This window comes from Micropterus salmoides, unplaced genomic scaffold, assembly GCF_014851395.1.
Source record: "Micropterus salmoides isolate LMB-PRFRI ecotype aquatic unplaced genomic scaffold, ASM1485139v1 Ms_hic_scaffold_9, whole genome shotgun sequence".
Lineage (NCBI taxonomy): Eukaryota > Metazoa > Chordata > Actinopteri > Centrarchiformes > Centrarchidae > Micropterus > Micropterus salmoides.
The window spans coordinates 33724845-33744803 of NW_024044681.1; the positions used below are offsets into that span (position 1 = coordinate 33724845).

The 19959-nt window shown below is 40.3% G+C and overlaps 2 protein-coding genes across 3 annotated transcripts in view; both read right to left on the bottom strand.

The window, feature by feature from the left end:
• The window catches only part of slc8a2a (solute carrier family 8 member 2a), a 34657-nt gene extending 23247 nt beyond the window's left edge, over positions 1-11410 (bottom strand). For both annotated transcript variants that reach the window (XM_038709017.1, XM_038709018.1), the window contains exon 1: positions 11131-11410. The gene's annotated coding sequence lies outside the window, so the exon portion shown is untranslated. The remainder of the gene's footprint in view (positions 1-11130) is intronic.
• Positions 11411-12154: 744 nt separating this feature from the next.
• nccrp1 (P1, F-box associated domain containing) lies at positions 12155-14714 on the bottom strand. Its single transcript, XM_038709019.1, has 6 exons — positions 14495-14714; positions 13450-13530; positions 13253-13349; positions 13055-13150; positions 12659-12797; positions 12155-12576 (listed from the first exon to the last, which is right to left on the bottom strand). The coding sequence occupies exons 1-6, from the start codon at positions 14634-14636 to the stop codon at positions 12430-12432; spliced, it is 702 nt and encodes a 233-aa protein (XP_038564947.1). The 5' UTR covers positions 14637-14714; the 3' UTR covers positions 12155-12429.
• Positions 14715-19959: the final 5245 nt, after the last annotated feature.

Consider the following 19959-nt stretch of genomic DNA (forward strand, 5'->3'; position numbering starts at 1 on the left):
ATTTTGGAGTGTTTTAACAGGTGTTTTCTTAATAATGTTGAAGCACAGACATATGTGGAGCAAACACAAAGTGTACAAGTGTAGTAGGCAGTATGGGCGCGAACTACAGAAGGCTGGTTGAAAGCTTTCAGTCAGTTCAGTGCTCCTCCAGGGCCCGCTGCCTTCACTCTCCCTGCACAGGTGACACTGCACTGCAGTTGAAACAGATACTGGGGTGCTGCATCTTTGATGCAGCCTGAGCTCTGCCAGCTCATTATGGAGTTGTGATTCAGAAACACAGCCCAGAGGGCCCGCCGCATCGCATTTCACTTTCCAAGGCCTGCTATGGTTACCACGACCTCAGACAGAGGGCCACCTTACACCAGTGGGTGCTGGAAGAGGGTAGGTTTACCAAAAATAACTTCCTCAACGTTTATATTTAGACAACAAACCTTCGGTCAAATCATTTCTAATATGATGTCTCATTTAAATATTATAATATTGTTGGATTGTGATGAGAGCACCAGTCTTATTTTTACCATAACAGCCAACAATTTCATATAACACCAGCAATATGCAGATATAAACACACCACCTGATCAAAAAGCATAACTGTTATCCAAATGCTTTAAAAGTTATATAACGTAGACAGGAAAAAGACTTCCTAACATATTGTATTATATATTTTCAAGAGTCTTTAGTCTTCCACGTGTGCAACATGCTAAGATCCAAATACAGATTTTTTCCATATGGTAAGTGGTACATTTTCCTTACAGATGATCTGTACATTACAACAGAGCCACAGAGGCAATATATGAGTGCTAGCTAATCAAGAAGCTGGCTGGAAGAGCAGAATGCATTATTGATCAATGCATTCCCCTAAATATAGAATGTAGAATAAGCAGCTCTATAAACACCATTTAGAAGAGCAGCTTGGTGAATTTATCAGCCAGACATAAAGGGAGTGCTTCTGAGTCTTTCCAGTTGATAGACTGAGTAAATGGATAGATAAATGGGCAGATTACTGCCACTCCCTGCCCTCACATAATGGATCAGAGCTATCCCCTGCAGTGATACTGATGCAAGTAAACTCTTTTTGATTTTGTTTCACTGCGCACACTAATTTAATTTTAACTGTTGCTTCAAAAAAGATGAAAAAACTTGAAAATGTTCATGTTAAAAAGTGATGGTAGACAACAACAAAAGCACAAACAAATCACACACACTCTATTCTTACAAGCCTTTCTAATGCCTGGGGAAAGGGGGTCGTGAGGTGTTGACAGGTCTGCGGTCTCCTTGTCCTCCTAGCGCACAGGAACAGTGAGCTGGGTGACAGCTCATCGCGCTCACTCTTACTGCCTCTGACATGGCCACCATCTGTCACCACCACTGATAAGTGATTGCCTGGGGTTATCTTACACTGATAGGAGTTCCAGCGAAAAAGGGAGTTAGCACCTTTAACAGTTTAATATTTCCTGCCTGTGCCCTGACAGTGGGGTACTGTCAGATAAGGGATGCTCCTTTTGACAAGCAGAGCATTCAGGTGTGAGGGTGAGGCAGAGATACATGATTAAAGTATCAATAATGTACTCTTATCTTAACTGAAACAAAGCACTGTTCCAGGTATAACTTAGTGACAATCATTTCTGGGGGGATCTCCAGTGTCTTCTTCACTACTGGTTTTTCCACTTTAGTGCCAATGAACCAGTGGATGAAATCCTTTTCTAATGGTTTTGAGCCTAACTGTCAGACTGAGAGCTAGTGACCCGATAGGCAGACATACTGTTGTTGCCTCTAGTAGTTTACTTGTCACCAATGGGTCATCAATTACAGTAAAGTAGCTAACAGGCACTCTGCTGTGTATATTTGCATGAGAGATGTTACCATCACCTAAAAAACGAGTGGAATCTGGACATGAGCCATCTTGTGATTTAATACACCTGCTTTCAGATTTAGTTTCATTTGTAAAAATACATAAACTAATTAGCATACATTGGTCCAATTTGACATTTGCATTCAGAAGCAGGGACCTGAAACTTGTCTGTGTAAACACACACACCCTTTCTCAATCCCCAACCCATCACCGTCAGAAAGAAACTGCACTGACCATGCAGCTTGGTCATTAAAGCTTAAATTCTCTTTACATCCTGACAGCAATCAGGATGTCACAGGACCGTATTAAGTATGGCCTACCTGCCGTCAACCTACCTGCCTACTTGCACTCACTCTGCCAGTGCACTCATGTGAACATGTATTTTTGGGGAGGGGCTTTGAAGGGAGGCCTAAAGGGAGGGTTGGGATTTTTTCAGGCTGGATACTTGCAAAATCTCACCGTCTCTTACCTATTTCTACCTATTTTGCCTTACTTAGCTTTGACCTCTATGCAGATAGACAAACATCTTCTTTTCAGGATAATAGTTCTGTGCACAGGTAAACCAATAACGAACCATGTATAGGTTTTACAGACAACCAATCAGGGCCGGTGTTTGTACTTGTGTGTAGTTATAATTCAACTGGTGCAAATCCTTTCTCTCTAGAATATCAATATTATTATACAAATTAACAGTATTTAAACATACATTAATTGATTGTTTTTTGGCCACTTGGGGGCACCGCAACAAGCGATGAACACAAAACCGCATGATCACACACATCCAGCAGAAACAAAGCAACATTAGGAATCTTTTGGAATTGTATTTCTGGCCATCTAGTGAAAGTTTTTTAAACTTAGTTTTGGTCTTCATAAACTAAAACAGCTGTTAAGAGCTCCTCGATGTTTACCAGCTAGTCACTAACTTTATCTGTCTCCCTTCAGTCCTGAGCAGGTAGTGTACAGAGCGTTTTCACTGAAAACAGCTGCCTGCTGCTACTGGAAACCAGGTTTATGAAAGCGGCTATCATTGTTTGTTCAGAAACAGTTTGTTATGCCTTTGTTTTTATGTATCGAAAGTGTTCAATGTTGTTGAAAGTGTTTGGATGGTCAGACCAAAGGACTTCAGGCAGGCTCTTACACTATTTTAAAAGCATAAGAGACCAATCTCAATTTGTAACAAATCCAAAAGATTGCAGTCTCGTGGATTGCAGCTCCAAGCCATTTCCCCTACAGAGGATTCAGTCTTGGATTTGAGCAACGCAGTTTAAAACACATCCCTTATAGCACAATAATGTCTGTTCAAGTTACACAGAAATCAAAGCAGTTAGACAGTCTCTCTGTTAGCAGTTAAAGTAAAGAAAGGAAAGAGATCCATGTCTTTAATAAGTAACACGCGGCTTTGGCTTGCTGCTATGGGCCTGTAAATGAACCCAATGAGTGTAAGTGAAAGATAATCCACACAGGCCACACAGACACACAGACAGACTGAGCCAAACCACTAATGTGGCATTAGAGATATATTGTAAACAAACATGGTTTTGTTTACATTTAGCATTTCCCAGTTTTTACCGCCTAACGCTGGATTGTGCTAACATTATGTTATGTAGCACAGATAAACTCAAAATGTGTCCTGGGGGATGCACTGTGCCAAAGTTTGACATAACAACTGTATATAAGTTGGAGGAAGATCAATCTATTTTTTTACAGTTAGGTTTTTACTATATACCTGATTGTTTAATTAAATATGAATATCTATCACTTACTGATTTTGTGTCATTGCAATTTTAAATAGAGTGAGCAACAACACAGCAAGTAATGTACGTTAGTTAATTAATGCAACTTATGTTAGCTAAGTTTTGCGTTAGCAAACTGTTGCTATAGTTGCTGCTGCGAAACTAAAGCTAACATGCATAGAGGACCAGGTGCTTTCCCACAGTCAGCACACCAGCTCCAGACAGCCGTATTCACTTTGTTTGTTTCTCATTTACAGAGCCAGGGCTGTGTACACACACCAGATTTTTTTTCAGCACACACAGAACGGACACCTGAGTGTGAGGAGACCTATCTTTAATCTTGGTCCTGAAAAGACATCATAAGCAGACCTGGGTTTGTTAAAGAATAATCTAGTTAGGTTGTTTCATTTCATGAAATTTTCCACAGAGTACCATCTCTGCAAATGTTTAAACAAGTTGTCACACATGTCACACTCGTATGTTAGTCACTGTATACAGGACCGAATATAAGAATGCACTTAAATGTTGACGGACTAAAGAGTCTGTCAGCAAGGTGTGCACAACAGATTACACTTTAAACAACTGGATCCACAAAAGAACCTCTGAGTCATGTTTTCACTTTTCATGACTATGTTATAAATAACATCAAAACGCACAAAAGGAGTTGGATTATTAACTATAGTTAATGATCAGTGTATCTATCTAGTTATCTTTGGGCATCCTGTCCACTTTACACCTTCCTACTGTGGCTATCAAAACGTTATTCTTTGATTTACCCAGGTTGCTTTCTGAGCCATAATTCCAATGGAACATACACGGAATACGTAACATTGCTGGCTTCATCTGCGGCTTAATTTAATTTAAATATAGGTTACTTTTTTGTTTATGTTACTTACGGCTTCATTCAGACATGACAGGGCATTTACAGAAAGAGCTGTGTGCTCACGTGATATGGGCACCTGGAGCCAGAGAGTTTTCTCCCAGGCTGCATCGAGGAAGGATTTTGAAACCATTGTGAGCGTGGAGCGTGGATGATGACAACCACATCTTGGTTAAAGCCATAGACTAAGAAGTAGCCTCATTTTCCCATTATTTCTAATGGAGCCGGACTTCTTTTTGCAACCATAAGAGTCGCCCCCTGCTGGATTTCAATAGAATGCAGGTTTCAGGGACTTCCGCATCGGCTTCATATTGTAGACCGGAAGGTTCCTGCTTGGTTAAAGCTGACTATGGTCTGTAAGGTCTAAAAGAGTAGATGTGAATTTGATTTACCGCAGATTATGGTGCAGTGTGTAATAGAGGCACCTGGACTTTGCTTACATTTTAGAACTTGTCTGTGACTTCTAGTTTTAACTTGCATTAAGTCTACATATTACCTGGCTCAATCAGTACCCCAATGGAATTAATTAGTTTTTGAGAAGTCCATGGAGACACAGCAGGGGAAAGATAACCCAAGTGGTGCGCAGTCTCTGTTCCCCCTGTGTCCACTGGGTCAAAATTACCATCAATCTGGACAGCAGCAGTGCAAGCTTGGCTGAGCACAAGGTTTAGTTTACAGCACGGCGGGCATGCTGCCACGCTGTTCAGTTGCTCAAGTATGGTGATCTTCTTTCAGTCAGCACAGTTCAGCGCCATTTCTCTGGCCTGTTTATGTACAGTCCAATGGTGAATTTTCAGTGTCTACTACAGTGAGCAGGTAAGAATCACTACAGCGCTCTTGCATATAATTTTACCTGATGAAGAAGAAGAAGAATAAAATGAGTACAAGTGATCAACAGTGTGCCGGCTTTTTTGGGTTATCTTTGTACAATGATCTTAAAATAATTTCTAATCAAATTTTACTTTGCCTTTTGGTAACAGGTCTTACTACACTATCCAACAGGAAGAAATATGCCATACTGTCCTGTGATGTCAAGAACACAAAAATGAGACTGTGACAGTATTCAGGAGGATTTTCTGTGGATAAATGAACACTCCCTTCTTATGAACTGTTAGTATTGCCATAATGTAAAGCTCACATAGAACAAAATAATCAGTAAGTCAATGAGTCCATCAAAATTATCCCGTTCCAAAGTTCATTCTTTGCAATAACTCCCGAAGACCATAAACGGTTGTCTCTACCTTGATAATAATGTGGCTTTTGTACAGATTTATATGTTTGTTTGTTTATCGAGAAAATCCTATCTTTATAAGGCACTTTATAGCCCACAAAGTGGCCCATACGCTTACATGCAATCTCATTTTTGGACACTCCACATTAAGTATAATACGGATAAAGTCTTCTTTCATGGTTTATACAATGTCTGTCTATTTGCAATGCATATTTGCAGCACTGGCCAAGATGGCCTCATACACAAGGTATTATAGGTATTTAGGTCTTCCCTATAATACATCTCCCTGGCCACTAAATTAGGTACATCTATACAATCTAATGCAATCCAGTTCAACAGCTCTGCCACATGCTATACCTTGGTGTTAATACAGTTTATATTAGCTATATGTTATGTTTATATACACTGCTCCAAAAAATAAAGGGAACACTTTTGAATGCTGGCGGTGCTTTCACTCTAGTGGTAGCATGAGACGGAGTCTACAACCCACACAAGTGGCTCAGGTAGTGCAGCTCATCCAGGATGGCACATCAATGCGAGCTGTGGCAAGAAGGTTTGCTGTGTCTGTCAGCGTAGTGTCCAGAGCACGGAGGCGCTACCAGGAGACAGGCCAGTACATCAGGAGACGTGGAGGAGGCCGTAGGAGGGCAACAACCCAGCAGCAGGACCGCTACCTCCGCCTTTGTGCAAGGAGGAGCAGGAGGAGCACTGCCAGAGCCCTGCAAAATGACCTCCAGCAGGCCACAAATGTGCATGTGTCTGCTCAAACGGTCAGAAACAGACTCCACGAGGGTGGTATGAGGGCCCGACGTCCACAGGTGGGTGTTGGCTTACAGCCCAACACCGTGCAGGATGTTTGGCATTTGCCAGAGAACATCAAGATTGGCAAATTCACCTCTGGCGCCCTGTGCTCTTGACGTGACAGAGTCTGGAGACGCCGTGGAGAACGTTCTGCTGCCTGCAACATCCTCCAGCATGACCGGTTTGGCGGTGGGGGTGTAGGGTGGCATTTCTTTGGGGGGCCGCACAGCCCTCCATATGCTTGCCAGAGGCAACCTGACTGCCATTAGGAACCGAGATGAGATCCTGAGACCCCTGGTGAGACCATATGCTGGTGCAGTTGGCCCTGGGTTCCTCCTAATGCAAGACCTTATGTGGCTGGAGTGTGTCAGCAGTTCCTGCAAGAGGAAGGCATTGATGCTATGGAGTGGCCCGCCTGTTCCCCAGACCTGAATCCAATTGAGCACATCTGGGACATCATGTCTCGCTCCATCCACCAACGCCACGTTGCACCACAGACTGTCCAGGAGTTGGCGGATGCTTTAGTCCTGGTCTGGGAGGAGATCTCTCAGGAGACCATCCGCCACCTCATCAGGAGCATGCCCAGGCGTTGTAGGGAGGTCATACAGCCACGTGGAGGCCACACACACTACTGAGCCTCATTTTGACTTGTTTTAAGGACATTACATCAAAGTTGGATCGGCCTGTAGTGTGGTTTTCCACTTTGATTTTGAGCGTGACTCCAAATCCAGACCTCCATGGGTTGATAAATTTGATTTCCATTGATAATTTTTGTGTGATTTTGTTGTCAGGACATTCAACTAGCAGTGTATATTATGTTATTAACATGTAGCATTTCACTAAACATTGTACTTGTATAATGGTTCATGAGACAAACAAACAAATTTTATTTGATTATCATAGTATAAACAACATGGAATAATCCTAAATCTTCTCATGGTATATATTTTCACCAAATGCTACTACACCCAAGGGTGAATTCAGGTTAAGCGTTAGTTACGTACTGTGAGATTTCAGAAGCCCCTTGAGCTCGCTAGTTAGGGAGTTCAACTTCTCACTTCTTTTCTAATCAGTTTGATTCTGAGGTAAACAATCCATTTGACATCTCTAAGCTGTTCTTGTCTCTTGTTTCTCCCCCTGGAGTCATTCTGCCTCCGCTAACATTATGACACACTTCCTTTTCCTAAGATGTCTCCATGTGTTACCTCAGGCAGGCTCACTGTAAAGGAAGAGGCAGATGGACAGAGAGAGGCCGCATGGGGCCGGAGGTGAGGTGGACAGAAAGGGGTTAGTAGACGATTGACAGACAGCAGCTCCTGAGGTTTCCATTACCTGAGATACCCTGCCCAGCCACTGTCACCTTAGAAGATACAGCATTCTCAACTTCAGTATGAACCCAAACAAGGACACCAATTATGCAATAGTAAGGATACTGTAGGAAACATCAATAACAGACCGATACGGATGGCTTTGAGGAGGGGTGGTATAAAGTGATGGTGTCAATTGTACAAACATTGCTGTTTGCACTTTGCAGCAACTGCACTATTGCCAAACTGTCACTACCTGAGCAATCACTAATCTTCGAAATGGAGGCTTTTTTTCCGATGTGACTCATTAAGAAGAAAATCTCTACTTATTACCCAGTCTGAGTTAACATATAGCTTATAATGTCCATTAACTAGATGTCCTCACATGGTGGAGCAACCTCAAGAATAAAGTAAAAGTAAAAGCCAACAAACCACTCACCAATATTTCCGTGTGAAACATTTTTGTGGTGCCTTTTATTCTTCACTGTGAGCGCTTGAATTCAGGGCAACAATCTAGTTCAGACCAACAAAATGTTAACAAAATGTGCAGAGGCAGCCAGCAGGCCTGAACACACAATAGACTGGGGAGTCAATGAAAACAAAACAGACCCCCACAGCCACTAACTCTCCTCTCCTAATCGCTCATATGCACACACACACTACACATACACTAACAGAGAAGCTGGTAAATACTACCCATTATATACACTGTCGAGCTACAGTTTAAATAATGATTGTCAAACAAGATCACCAGAAATTAAACAAACCTGACTGACAGCTGTGACATAGAGCTTCATTATTTCTCGGATTCAAACAGTGCTGCACAATTAATTGAAAAATTATCAAAAATCACAATTTGGCCATGTGCAATATCCAAATCACAGAAGCTGCAATCTTCTAATGTAAAGTGTGTGACAAAACAGCATTATAATAAGTACTGTGGAGCTGCAGAGATGCATGGACTGCAAATCGTGTTCTGCAGATGTAAGAAAACATGTTTGGTACAGACTACAGTAAATATCACATCATGATTTTGATATTTTTGTCAGTGAAAATGAAAAAATAATCATTCCCAGTAATCGTGAATCATATCGCAAATCTGTCACAATATTTTTAACCATAACGTGCAGCCGTAGATTCTAACATATTTAGTTTTGGCCTTCATAAGTCTTTTAGAAACATTATAAATCAATAACAAAATGAGATACTGTAATCTAATTCACTCAGGGTAAAAGAGACGCATCCTTAGGTCTTAACTTCCCTAAATCTAGTGGCGGCTAATGACGGATCAGCTATACAGTTTTACTGACTGATCATAGGGGAAACGTGAGAGAAATGTGAGGTGTAGTATAGCCCTTTGTCCCGTGGCACTTGCGATGGTGCACTTATCGGTGCCTGCATACAATGCTGCAGCATTGGTTTACCTGAGACGTCACCTATGGGGGGTGAGGGGTTGCATTTCAGGATAAGTGTCAGTAAGCTTTAGTGGTGGACTGCTTGAATTTACCTTCTAAACCCCAACACATTGTCCTTCCTTGTGCTTAGATGCCGCCAAAGACAAGATGGGGCTGCAACTACCAATAATTTTTATTATGGGTGAATCTGCCAATTATTTTCTTGATTAACCATTTTGTCTATGTCAGTGAAGGGATTCCAATACAATTTCCCAAAGCCCAAGGACACACACACACACACAGCAATGTCAACAGAGAAAGAGAAATACTCACGTTTAAGAAGCTGCTACCAGCAAATGTTCTGGCAGTTTTGATTGAAAAGTGACTCAAAATTAATTATAAAATAGTTGCCGATTGACTGCCGGCTAACAAATCAATCCACTAATGATTTCAGCTCAACGTGTAAATCTAAGTTCTGTATTAGTATAACAAAACTTCCTTAATTTGTTGTAATATCCTCATTCTATTGCTTCTGCCATTATCGTGTTTAATTATCTCAGATACAGTGTGTAAGTGTTCTGTGATGAAATGACCCAAAGTACATCGTTATTCATTCTTATACACTACAAATATTATGAATAAATATAAGTAACATGTCCATAACATATGAGAAACATCAAAGAACAGTGTGTGCATGAGTAAAGAAATGCAAATACCAAAAGAGTCATTATTCTGCTTTTTTGGATGCTTATCTGAAAAGAGATATAAGCGATATCATGTGTGTAATCAAATATAATGGACTGGCACTGGGGGTGGACCCGCAGTCAACGCCTCCTGTCTCACACATCACCAACTCTCAACATGCCTGTGGGCAGCCGGTCCTGTCATGGACACAAGAGATGGGCGAGTGAGACACTGCATGTGGCGCAGCCAATCTGCTAAATGAATGATGCTTTTATATCAGTTAAATGTCAGCTCTGAAGTTCAACCCTTATCAGAAAATGTCACAGTAAAAGCAGAGGGATCTTTCAGAATAAAATCAATATGACCTTCTAAGTGTCCAGCAAGAACTCCCCGACATGAATACACACTTGGTAAGACATAGCCTACTTTAAATTTCTTCCTTCAGCCAGAAGAAACTGCTACTGGCAAACAAAGCAACCAAGCAGGGCATTGTCATTAAGCTGAGCCATGAAATGTCATATTGCAGCTGCAGCAGGATAGATGTGTTTTTCTAGCATCAACCAAACGTTACATGATGTGCCTACAGCTTCCAGCGGTGATCCACATTCAAGTTGTGAACGTATGTTGAAACACACACTATACCGTCAAGGTTTTGGCCAAAATCTGTTTAACCATGTTGGATTTCAGCCAGCTGTGCCAGTGAGCTGAGAATGGCTACTATTTACATTTACCTTTATTTTGATTCTTGCTTTTGAGTTTACTGTATTTAAAGTACTTTGTAATCACTGTTTTTAGAAAAGTGCAATACAAATAAAGCTAGTTATTAATACTTTTGTGTAGAGTACTTTTACTTCTTAGAGATCAGACGCTTTTATTTTCTATTTTGTCACTTACTTTACTGACCTATTACCTTTACAATATGTATTTAATATATTTCCTTGCTCAATCATAACTAGGCTATACAATTCATCCATGACAGAATAACTTTTTTAATTTTAGAGTCCTAGCTAAACTTTTTATAACCCCCAGCTTTGAGTAATAGTGTGTTTGAATCAGAGATTATATTAATACATTAGTTAATAGAAATCAAAGGAGTGGTGACCCTGTACATATTCAAAATCAGTGACATTAATGTTATCAAGAAGAAACTACAGATGGGTCACGAGGGCGTAGCCTTTAGCAGTCTCCCAAAATACAGTTTATCCTCCGCACCTGACCTGGTATCCTTCTCTTCTCTTCGTCTCTTACCTTCTCGTTTATGGCACAGCTCCACCGAAGGCTGGCATTGCGTCTGAAAGTCTGGAAACACACGCCTGGTAAAACTATCCCCGTCCCGACACACAGCTGAACTCACTCAGTGAACTTTCCCGTTAACTCACATTGCCGTTAACTAACTGGGGGGATGCTGCGAGCCCACGCGGCGGATGACGTGCGGCGTTCACGGTCTCCTCCCAAATTCTCGCTTCGGACATTGTCAAGTTGTAAAAGCGATTTGTTGACGCTAATTTAAGTGTGTGAAAATAATTAAAATGTTTCAGATGTTTTCCGCGGCCATTGAGTATCCTGTGAAAAGAGGAGAGAAACAGCTAGTTTTTGTTCCAGCAGCAATATGTATTAAAGGTTTATTTTGTATTTTAAGCAGGCCTGTGATTATTTCGTCCGAGTTGTTTTTGAGAGCACTTTAAGGCAGCACACGCAGGGGAAAGTGCGCAACTGCAAAGCTGCTAAATTTCTGTGATATAGACAGCTTCACCTTGTCACTACAAATTTGCATATATAGTATGATAATATCCTGTTCATCCACCGGGGCTTATAACAACTCAGTTCAGAGTTAGTTTAAGTTGAAAACACAATATTAATAGCAACATCCATGTCTCCAAACACTTGCAAATGTATCTTTCTAATAGCTATAACTAGCCTAATGGCTGTATCGATGGTTAATGAATAATTTAGTATTGCTGTGTAGGGTAGTTGCCATTAGTAAGAACATTTTAAGGGTTGGTTGTGAAAAATCACATTGGTTTCTATTGATCCTTTCTATTTGGTAATAATGTAGGTAAGCCCATCATGCTAAAAAAATAATGCTCATGGATATCTCACTTTCCAGTAAGAATTCAAGCCCGCAGTTTATAAATGTTAACAAGTCATTAGTGTTTAAATCATGCAAATGGCATGTATACAGGAAAACTGTATGTCTATTTCATGCTGATTTGTTTTTTCCAGACACAGGTTTCACTACTTGAAAGAAGAAATTAACTATGAAATAAGAACATTTTTGTTACAACAGTGATTTTATTAAAGCACAAAGTGTAGGTATTTTCCATATCCAAAAGCAAATGCAAAATTTAAACCAAATTTAAAACCAACCCCAAAAAATCAGCATACAAAAGTAAATAAAAAGACTGAATACTTTATAATGCTCCTTTTTTAGTCCATTCAAATCAAACCTATAATTACTGGTCTAAAAGCAAAAATGTGTTAAACGGGTTATTTAGAATTAGTAGGTCAGCAACTATGTCTGCATTGCAGTTTTCAGTAGGTTTCAGCCTAGTAGCTGGTTTTGGTTGGTTTGACAATCACTGAGCTGCCGGTGAACAGGGTGGGGAAGAACTCATTCAGGAATTTGTTCTTCAGTCGGTGCAGAAAGCTGACATATCTCACCCCAGGTCCATAGCCAGAGAACACATGTGACACCTGCAGGCCAAGAGAGACATAGAATGAAAACTTGGAATCCTGGCCCTTCAGTAAAGGGGCCTGTTACCTGTCAGTAACTCACCTCCTTCCATGTGTGTGAGTAAGTGCTGAGGTCCTCGGTGGGGTTGACAGTGTGCTCTGAGATCACAGTGCTTTTATCCGCAGCCAGTAACTTAACATGCAGCTGGTAGATGGACTTATGCAGCTGACTCTCCTCATACCTGACAAAATGGCAGATAATCAAATGTTTATGCTGTAGCAAGAAATCGTAATACAATGCAGTTTAGCAGTTAAATACTAGTGTAGCCTGGAGATTCAGACAGGCAAACCTGCATCACATGTACAGACAGTGAAATGTGCTTTACATGGTGTCGTCTACATGTGTACCAACTAAGCTGATAAGACCACAGTGATAAGTAATCACGCATGGTCTGTTACAAGGGCTGGAGGTGGGTGTTGACCGTGCTCATTAACCCACCAGTCTTGGATGACTATTTCAGGCTGAAAATCATCCAGCAACTCTTCCCACAGTCCCTCTGCCTTCAGGTCCACAACCTGCTCCATGGAGAACCAGCTGAGGGCAGGAGAGCAGACATGAGTCAAATTTGCCACAAGCTCATTATTTGGGATAAACCTTTTTGTAGGTACCATGACCCTGATCCCCAGTAACACCCACCTGTATTGAGGCAAAGCACAGATCATAGCACCTGGCGGGATACCACTGGTATCATAGGGGAGGACTTCCGTGCTCGTGGTCCAGCCACTGAAGTCGCCTATGAATTAAGAGAAATGTTTATCTGATCCAAGAGTTTACAAAACTGCATTCATTTCCTTTATCTTGACTTGCTACCAGGCATGCTCACAGTCCCTCACCATCAGGTTGAAAACGTGGAGGTCCATCTGATGGCATTTCAGGCAGCTCAGGTTCGGGTGGAGGGGCGTCCTTACTCAATCCTGTGTGGGAAATAAGACAAAGGGACAACTGTAAACGGAACCACACCTACTGATGCAATCCCACGGTAAATATCATTAAGCAACAGAATAGATCTTTCTGACAGGGTCACTGGGTGTGCCTCTGTGTGAAAAACAGACACTTAAGTATTAGTCACTAGCTCATGATGCTCACGTCTACATTTTGGGACACACAGAAACTTCCAGTGTAGTTGTGTTTGGCGTCATCGTAGAATCTGACTAGAATCAGCTTGCATTCTGCAGTGATGAGTGATGAGTTTACAAAAAATGACAGCATGGCGGTTTCACTATTTTCCTCTACTTTATCCGTTGTTTAATGCTTAATGTAAATGGAGGAAGAAGTGCAGCTAAAAATATATATTAAATGCTTCCAAGAAACAATCAGCAACCCTCTTAAAAATTATTTTGCTGCTTTCCATCATTATTTGATTAGACTGATTTCTTCTATAAGAATAAAACATCTGCAAATTATAGGTTTAGTGAGAGATTTAACTAAATAAAGCTTAAAGTACACAAAGCTCTTAAAGTCATCACATCCTATGTCACAATTTCTTCCCATTTCACTTCTCACGTAGACATTTTGATATCTTAAAAGAGCTTTAAAAACACGTTGCTGTTGAGCATTTCAGATTTAGATGCCTGCTCAATAGAGTTTATAAACTAACATGAGGAAGTCTGCGCGCTATTGGCTCAATTCTTCCATGTTTTACTGAAGATGAAAACTACTTCTGATTATGAACTGTATACAGCTGCTATCTAACAAGTAAACATGAAACTCTGAAACACCCAAAACAAGTTATTGTAGGCTGGTAGGCTGAAATGTACAGCAGCATCTGTATCAGCACTGAACTCCAGGCCCACTGTAGATCAGGATCACTGAACTCTGACCTGTCCTCTGGATCAGTACTGAAAAGGAAAACAATATGTGTCAACTTTGTTGTGGTACCGTGAGGCGCAGGGTTCCGCAGTAAGTTTCTCCCGAGCGGCTTGGCTTCACACACGAACTTCCAGTCCACGCTGTCGGGCATCAGCGAGCCCCGCATACCCCACTCAGCCTCACATCGCTTCTTCCATTCAGCGGCAGACATACTGTGGCCAATAGTGTGTAATCTTACACTGATTCCACCCGGGAGTACTTCTGTTATTTAGCCTACTGTACACCACACCCAGGTGTTGCAAGCAGGACGATGCGCGCTACTTCCTGGTCTCTTAAAGTGACAGTAGTTTAATAGTGTTTCCAAAAATCGAGGCTATAAAATTTAGAAGACCATAAAAGAAAAAGAAATATAATAGCAAGAGACAGATGATCTGTGAGATGGAATGTGATGGGACAACAAACTGGTAATGAAATTTTAAAAAACTATTTATTGCATCAAATGTGAATGTTCCACTCAGGAAAAAAACACATTTTACATCTGAATAAATTTATCACTGTATAAATTATAATTAACCCCTGTCCCTTATAAGTATTCCAATTGCAGACCCCAAACTACACAGAACACACATGAGCAATAAATCACTTAAATTCTACAGTTTTATCAGTCAGCAGTGAGTTATTGTTTCTTTCCCAAGCACTTTGCCCCTATATGATCACTCCATGGTGGCAGGACTATATTGTAGAGACACTGCCCTGACCTTTGCACTGCTTATCTGGATGCACTGATATAGATTTTTTTCTCCAAGCGGAACATTTGACATTTACTCAACCTGCTTTACCATATATGTTTAGTATTGTATTGTTTTTTCGTCAGCAGGTTACCAGTGGACAATATACAGGACTTAAGAAGGTGTGGCTCAGTGTATGCTGCAGAGTATTAATCATGAAATGAGTTCAGCAGGGTATTTCCAGCTTCGCCTGTTGAAATGAATAATAATATTAATGCAAGATTATTCTGATCCCTGGCAGGCAAGACTCTTTAAACTCTTCTTCTTTCCTTTCCTTTAAAAAGTTCAAAAGTCACAGTTTTTACTAAACTTAAATGGACATGTAATGAGTTTTGTTAGAAGGAGACATAATGCAATCAAAATGTATTCATTATAAAAATCCTGTTTGTAACTGGAACTAATACAACCAGGTTTGAGCAATGCTCTGGGTATAGTTAAACACAGAATGGATTCATGTCAAATGCTTTTATTTCTTTTTACATTTTACTATTTCTTACAACATATATCTGTGTATATATTATATAGTGTGGCTGGGGAAAATCCTACCCTATATTCAGTGGATCATCAGCTGCCTGCTGATGCCTCAACTGGTATGACTGATTAGCCCTTGTCTTATTGATCCAGTCTTGTTACCAAAAAAGTATACTCATACTACACATACTGCATCTTGTCAGTAAGTTACACATTTGTAATTTATTTGATTGTTGCGTTGGAAATGGAATGTCTTATGGATGACCTCATTTAAAGCAACTTTTTAGTGATGACAGTGTGGGCAGGGTCAACACACACAGCAAATAATCTACAAATGTCTCCACCTTGTGGATTCTGGCATTGTTTTCACAGTGCCGCCAACAGGATACTCAACTTCAAATTTCATCCTTAAAATAGGCGGATGTATTGCATTTTTTAGAAGTAGCACTACAGTAGTAGCACACAGTTTTTGCATTTTCAGCATAAGAGCTTCTGTTACGTCTTCTAGGAAAATGCAAGTATACTGTACCCTTGCACACTAAAGACTATCCAACTATATATATATATATATATATATATATATATCACTATGACTAATGATTCTTTAAAGGTACAATACAGTACACCAGAACTGTTACTTCTTCACATCCTGTTGATAATGTTAGTTCATTTTTTAAAATGTTTTAAACTAAAGTTCTGGTCATCTTACAGGTGAACTATGTTTTATAAAAACAACCAATAATAATAAATTGTGTTTTCAATTAACCTTATTGTCAAGAAAGAAATGCATTAGTGTATGTTTTGTATTGCAGTGTACTGTATATGTATGGCTTTCCCTGTGTGTATACCTGCACCAAAAGAGAGGGGGGAAACAACACTCAGGAATAATGAAAACGATGATACAATCTTTTTATGTAGCAAATTCAGCTGAGTTGCTAAGCTAACACTAAAGCACATTTTAGTGTTCTAAATATATATGGCAGACATATGTTGTAGGCCTACATTAGTTGAAAACAGCAGACATAGCTTGAACTTGTGTTTTCTCATGTCATGGAGGTTAATTTATAGTTCAGCTGCCAATGACAAAAGAATGACCTAGAGCCAATAGGGTGTATGGTTGGTAGAGAGCTAAAGAAGCAACAGGGGGCAGCAGACGCTGTGTCTGAAGAGTGGACTGCTGCAGGGCAATACACTGTACTGTAGTAATATATTCCAAAATCAATACTCATAGAATACAACACAGTACGGGTGTTTTACACTTTATTGCAATGCCAAAGCTTTGTAGTTAAAGTGTTTGTTCTTTGACTGAGGACGTAGGCTGTGCTGGAAAGGTAGGACAGCATACTAGATTCTGTGACAGACATTCAGTAATATGATCTCAGCTGCCGATGGTTAGACATGTGTTACTGTATGGACAGGTGTTTGAAAAAAACATAATATGTGTTGGCTTCTTAAACCCTCCACTGTCTGACTCAAGCTCAGTGATAGTAGTAGAGCCAGTTTAATTGTCTCTGATATTTCTCAAAGTCTCAAAGTTTCTCAAAGCTCAAAGTCATTACAATACAGTTCAAAGGTGTCATATCATAAGCATGCATGGATACTGATCATAATTTGTATTTGAAAAAACATAGTTACTATGAAGAAACTGATAGAGCTCTTCAGAGCAGACAGACATGTAGGCTGTGACACCTTCCCCACCTGGTTTTGTCTAAATGCAACCAACACCAACACCCCCCCACCCCCTTTGCCCCTGTGCATTGTGGGTAATAGTGTTGTAGTCAAGACCGCCCAAACCGAGACCAAGTCAAGACCAAGACCAGAGTTTATCGAGACCGAGACAAGACCAAGACTTTTAGGGGCTGAGAGCAGTCGAGACCAAGACTGAGGGAGGGCGAGAGAGAGTCAAGACCAAGACCAGTTCCCTGCATTGAATGGCACGCAATAAAATGTGGAACGAGATCACAGGTACTTCTCAAAGTGATCTGAAAGATCCACATTCCCACTAAAACACCCACATACAAACACTAAGAGCTGCAATCAACTTAAGCATCGCAGGGAGGGGTGACAATCGTTAACGGGAAAAACACGTTTAATTAGGGTTATGGTTAAAAAGGCAAGCCAACGATTTTGCACAAAAAGATCAGTTTACATGTCATATACAGCCTGTGAAAACAGTAGTAAAATATCTTCTTTGCCTCTGAAGGAGCTTTGTTTCGTCTGCAACAATAACCATGATGAGGTCATTAGGGTTTTTAAGTTGGACTTTAGGGCCTGGTCATACCAGAAAGCGGTACAGCAAATTTAAACCTGCGTCTTTGGGAAACATTTTGTTGAAGCTTGGTGAAGTAGTGACTATACTCACAGGGATAGTGAATTAATGTAGCTGGCAAGATAACCACTTAATTGCTAGCTGTTGTGGAAATTATATTCCTGGTGAGGGGTTGAGCAAAGAATTGAGTTACAACCAACTTTTATTAACAAAAGAGAATAAACAGAGAAGTACTAAAACACATACACAGCTGGTCCAGAGACCTGCCGCCTAGTGCGGCTTTGGGCGTCTGGCCCCGAGTAAAGGGATGCATCATCATATACACAATCTAGGTTTCTATGTTTTGGGGAACAGAGATCCTCTCTCGACCTTGAATGAACATTCCAGGAGAGGAGAGGAACAAGAGGGGAAAACACCAAAACAATCTCACAGCTCTGATCTAAACCCTAGTAAATGTGAACAGACCAACATAAGGAAAGGAAAGTTTAAGGATAAAAACATACTACATATATATCTATAAGCCATAACGAGAATAGTAATAATAATAGTAACATTAAAAGATCCTACATAAAAAATTAAATGTAAGAGGACAGTAATGCCATAACACTAGCCAGCTGAACTCTGTCAAAATAGCTCCCGGAAATTCTCTTTTTTTATTTTATTTTCAATAAATAATTTTAAATTATTATTATTATTATTTTCAATTAAATTTTCTTTATATAGTGCAAAACCATAACAGAGGTTTACTATGTCACTCTTTTTATAATTATTTATAAAGAATAATTGCCACAGATTCTCCCCCTCAAAAACCTTTTCACATGATGCAAACAACATAAGACACAAAAAATGCATACATTTGCACATTTTTTATTCCAACACACCAAACAACAAATTATTCTGCCCCAGCAACCTGTTTTTGGTCTGGGACAGGCCGGAGATTCTCGTTCTCCATCTCGTTCTCCAGCTCCTCCCTACTCCTCCTCCACCCTACTCCTGCTCCGCCTCCTCCTACTGTTAATCTTCCTCCTATCCCATCTCCTCCTCATTCTGCTCTCCATACTGCTCTTCCTCCTCCTCCTCTCTGGTGTCCTCTACGTCTTCGTTAACATGTCTCTGGATCCATTGTTTCAAAACTGAATGAACTGACTTTGACCCTTTTATCTATGTATTGAAGGTTCTGATTGGTCTGTTATCAATTTTGACTGTTTGTGTTTCCACCTGGGTAGTTGAGGGCTAATTGAGCTCAACCTGTGCTGACTTGATAATATAATATATTGAATGTTAGTGCTTTCTCAACAACCACATGGTGCAGGCAATGACAAATAAAGGGATTTGTATGTAAAATTTAGGGTGTGCTAATGGAAAAATTAAGTTATAGTTTTGATATTTTAGTTCAAAAGTCTGATTATACTGTTTAAATAATTCAGAAAAACTGTAAATTATATTCTGGATTTTACAGGGAGCAAGTGCGGAGAAGCTGAAACAGGAGAAATATGATCTGTTGTCCTGGTTCGTCAGTACATGTGCAGCATTCTGGGTCAACTGGAGAGTCTTAACTAAGGGACTTATTCTCTCATTACTGTCCTCCTCTGGGATTTTGTTTACCGTTGTACACCACTGAATTAAAGGTGCTTCATGTTAAAAGGCTGGTATACCAGGCCATTAGACTAGAAATATTTGACAGAAAAACTAGGGGTTTGAATTACCAGGGAATTACACAGGCCGGGAAGGTTTAATAAAAGATGCTATTTGTCACATTCTGCCTGTTGGCTATGCTTAGTTTAGGTCTCTGTGAGTTTTTTGTTATTTGATCAGTTCAGTATAGTGTTTTGGGTTTCAGTCCTGTCTGTTGTCCTGTGTCCAGTCTGCTAGTGTTAATTGTTAGCTCTGCCTGATTTGTTGTCTGTTTGGTTATCATTCTGTGTTAATCTGTTTTGTTCAGTTATCTTGGTCTGTTGTTGAGTTTGTCTGTGTTGTTCTGTTATCTTGTCTCCCTTAGCCACTCT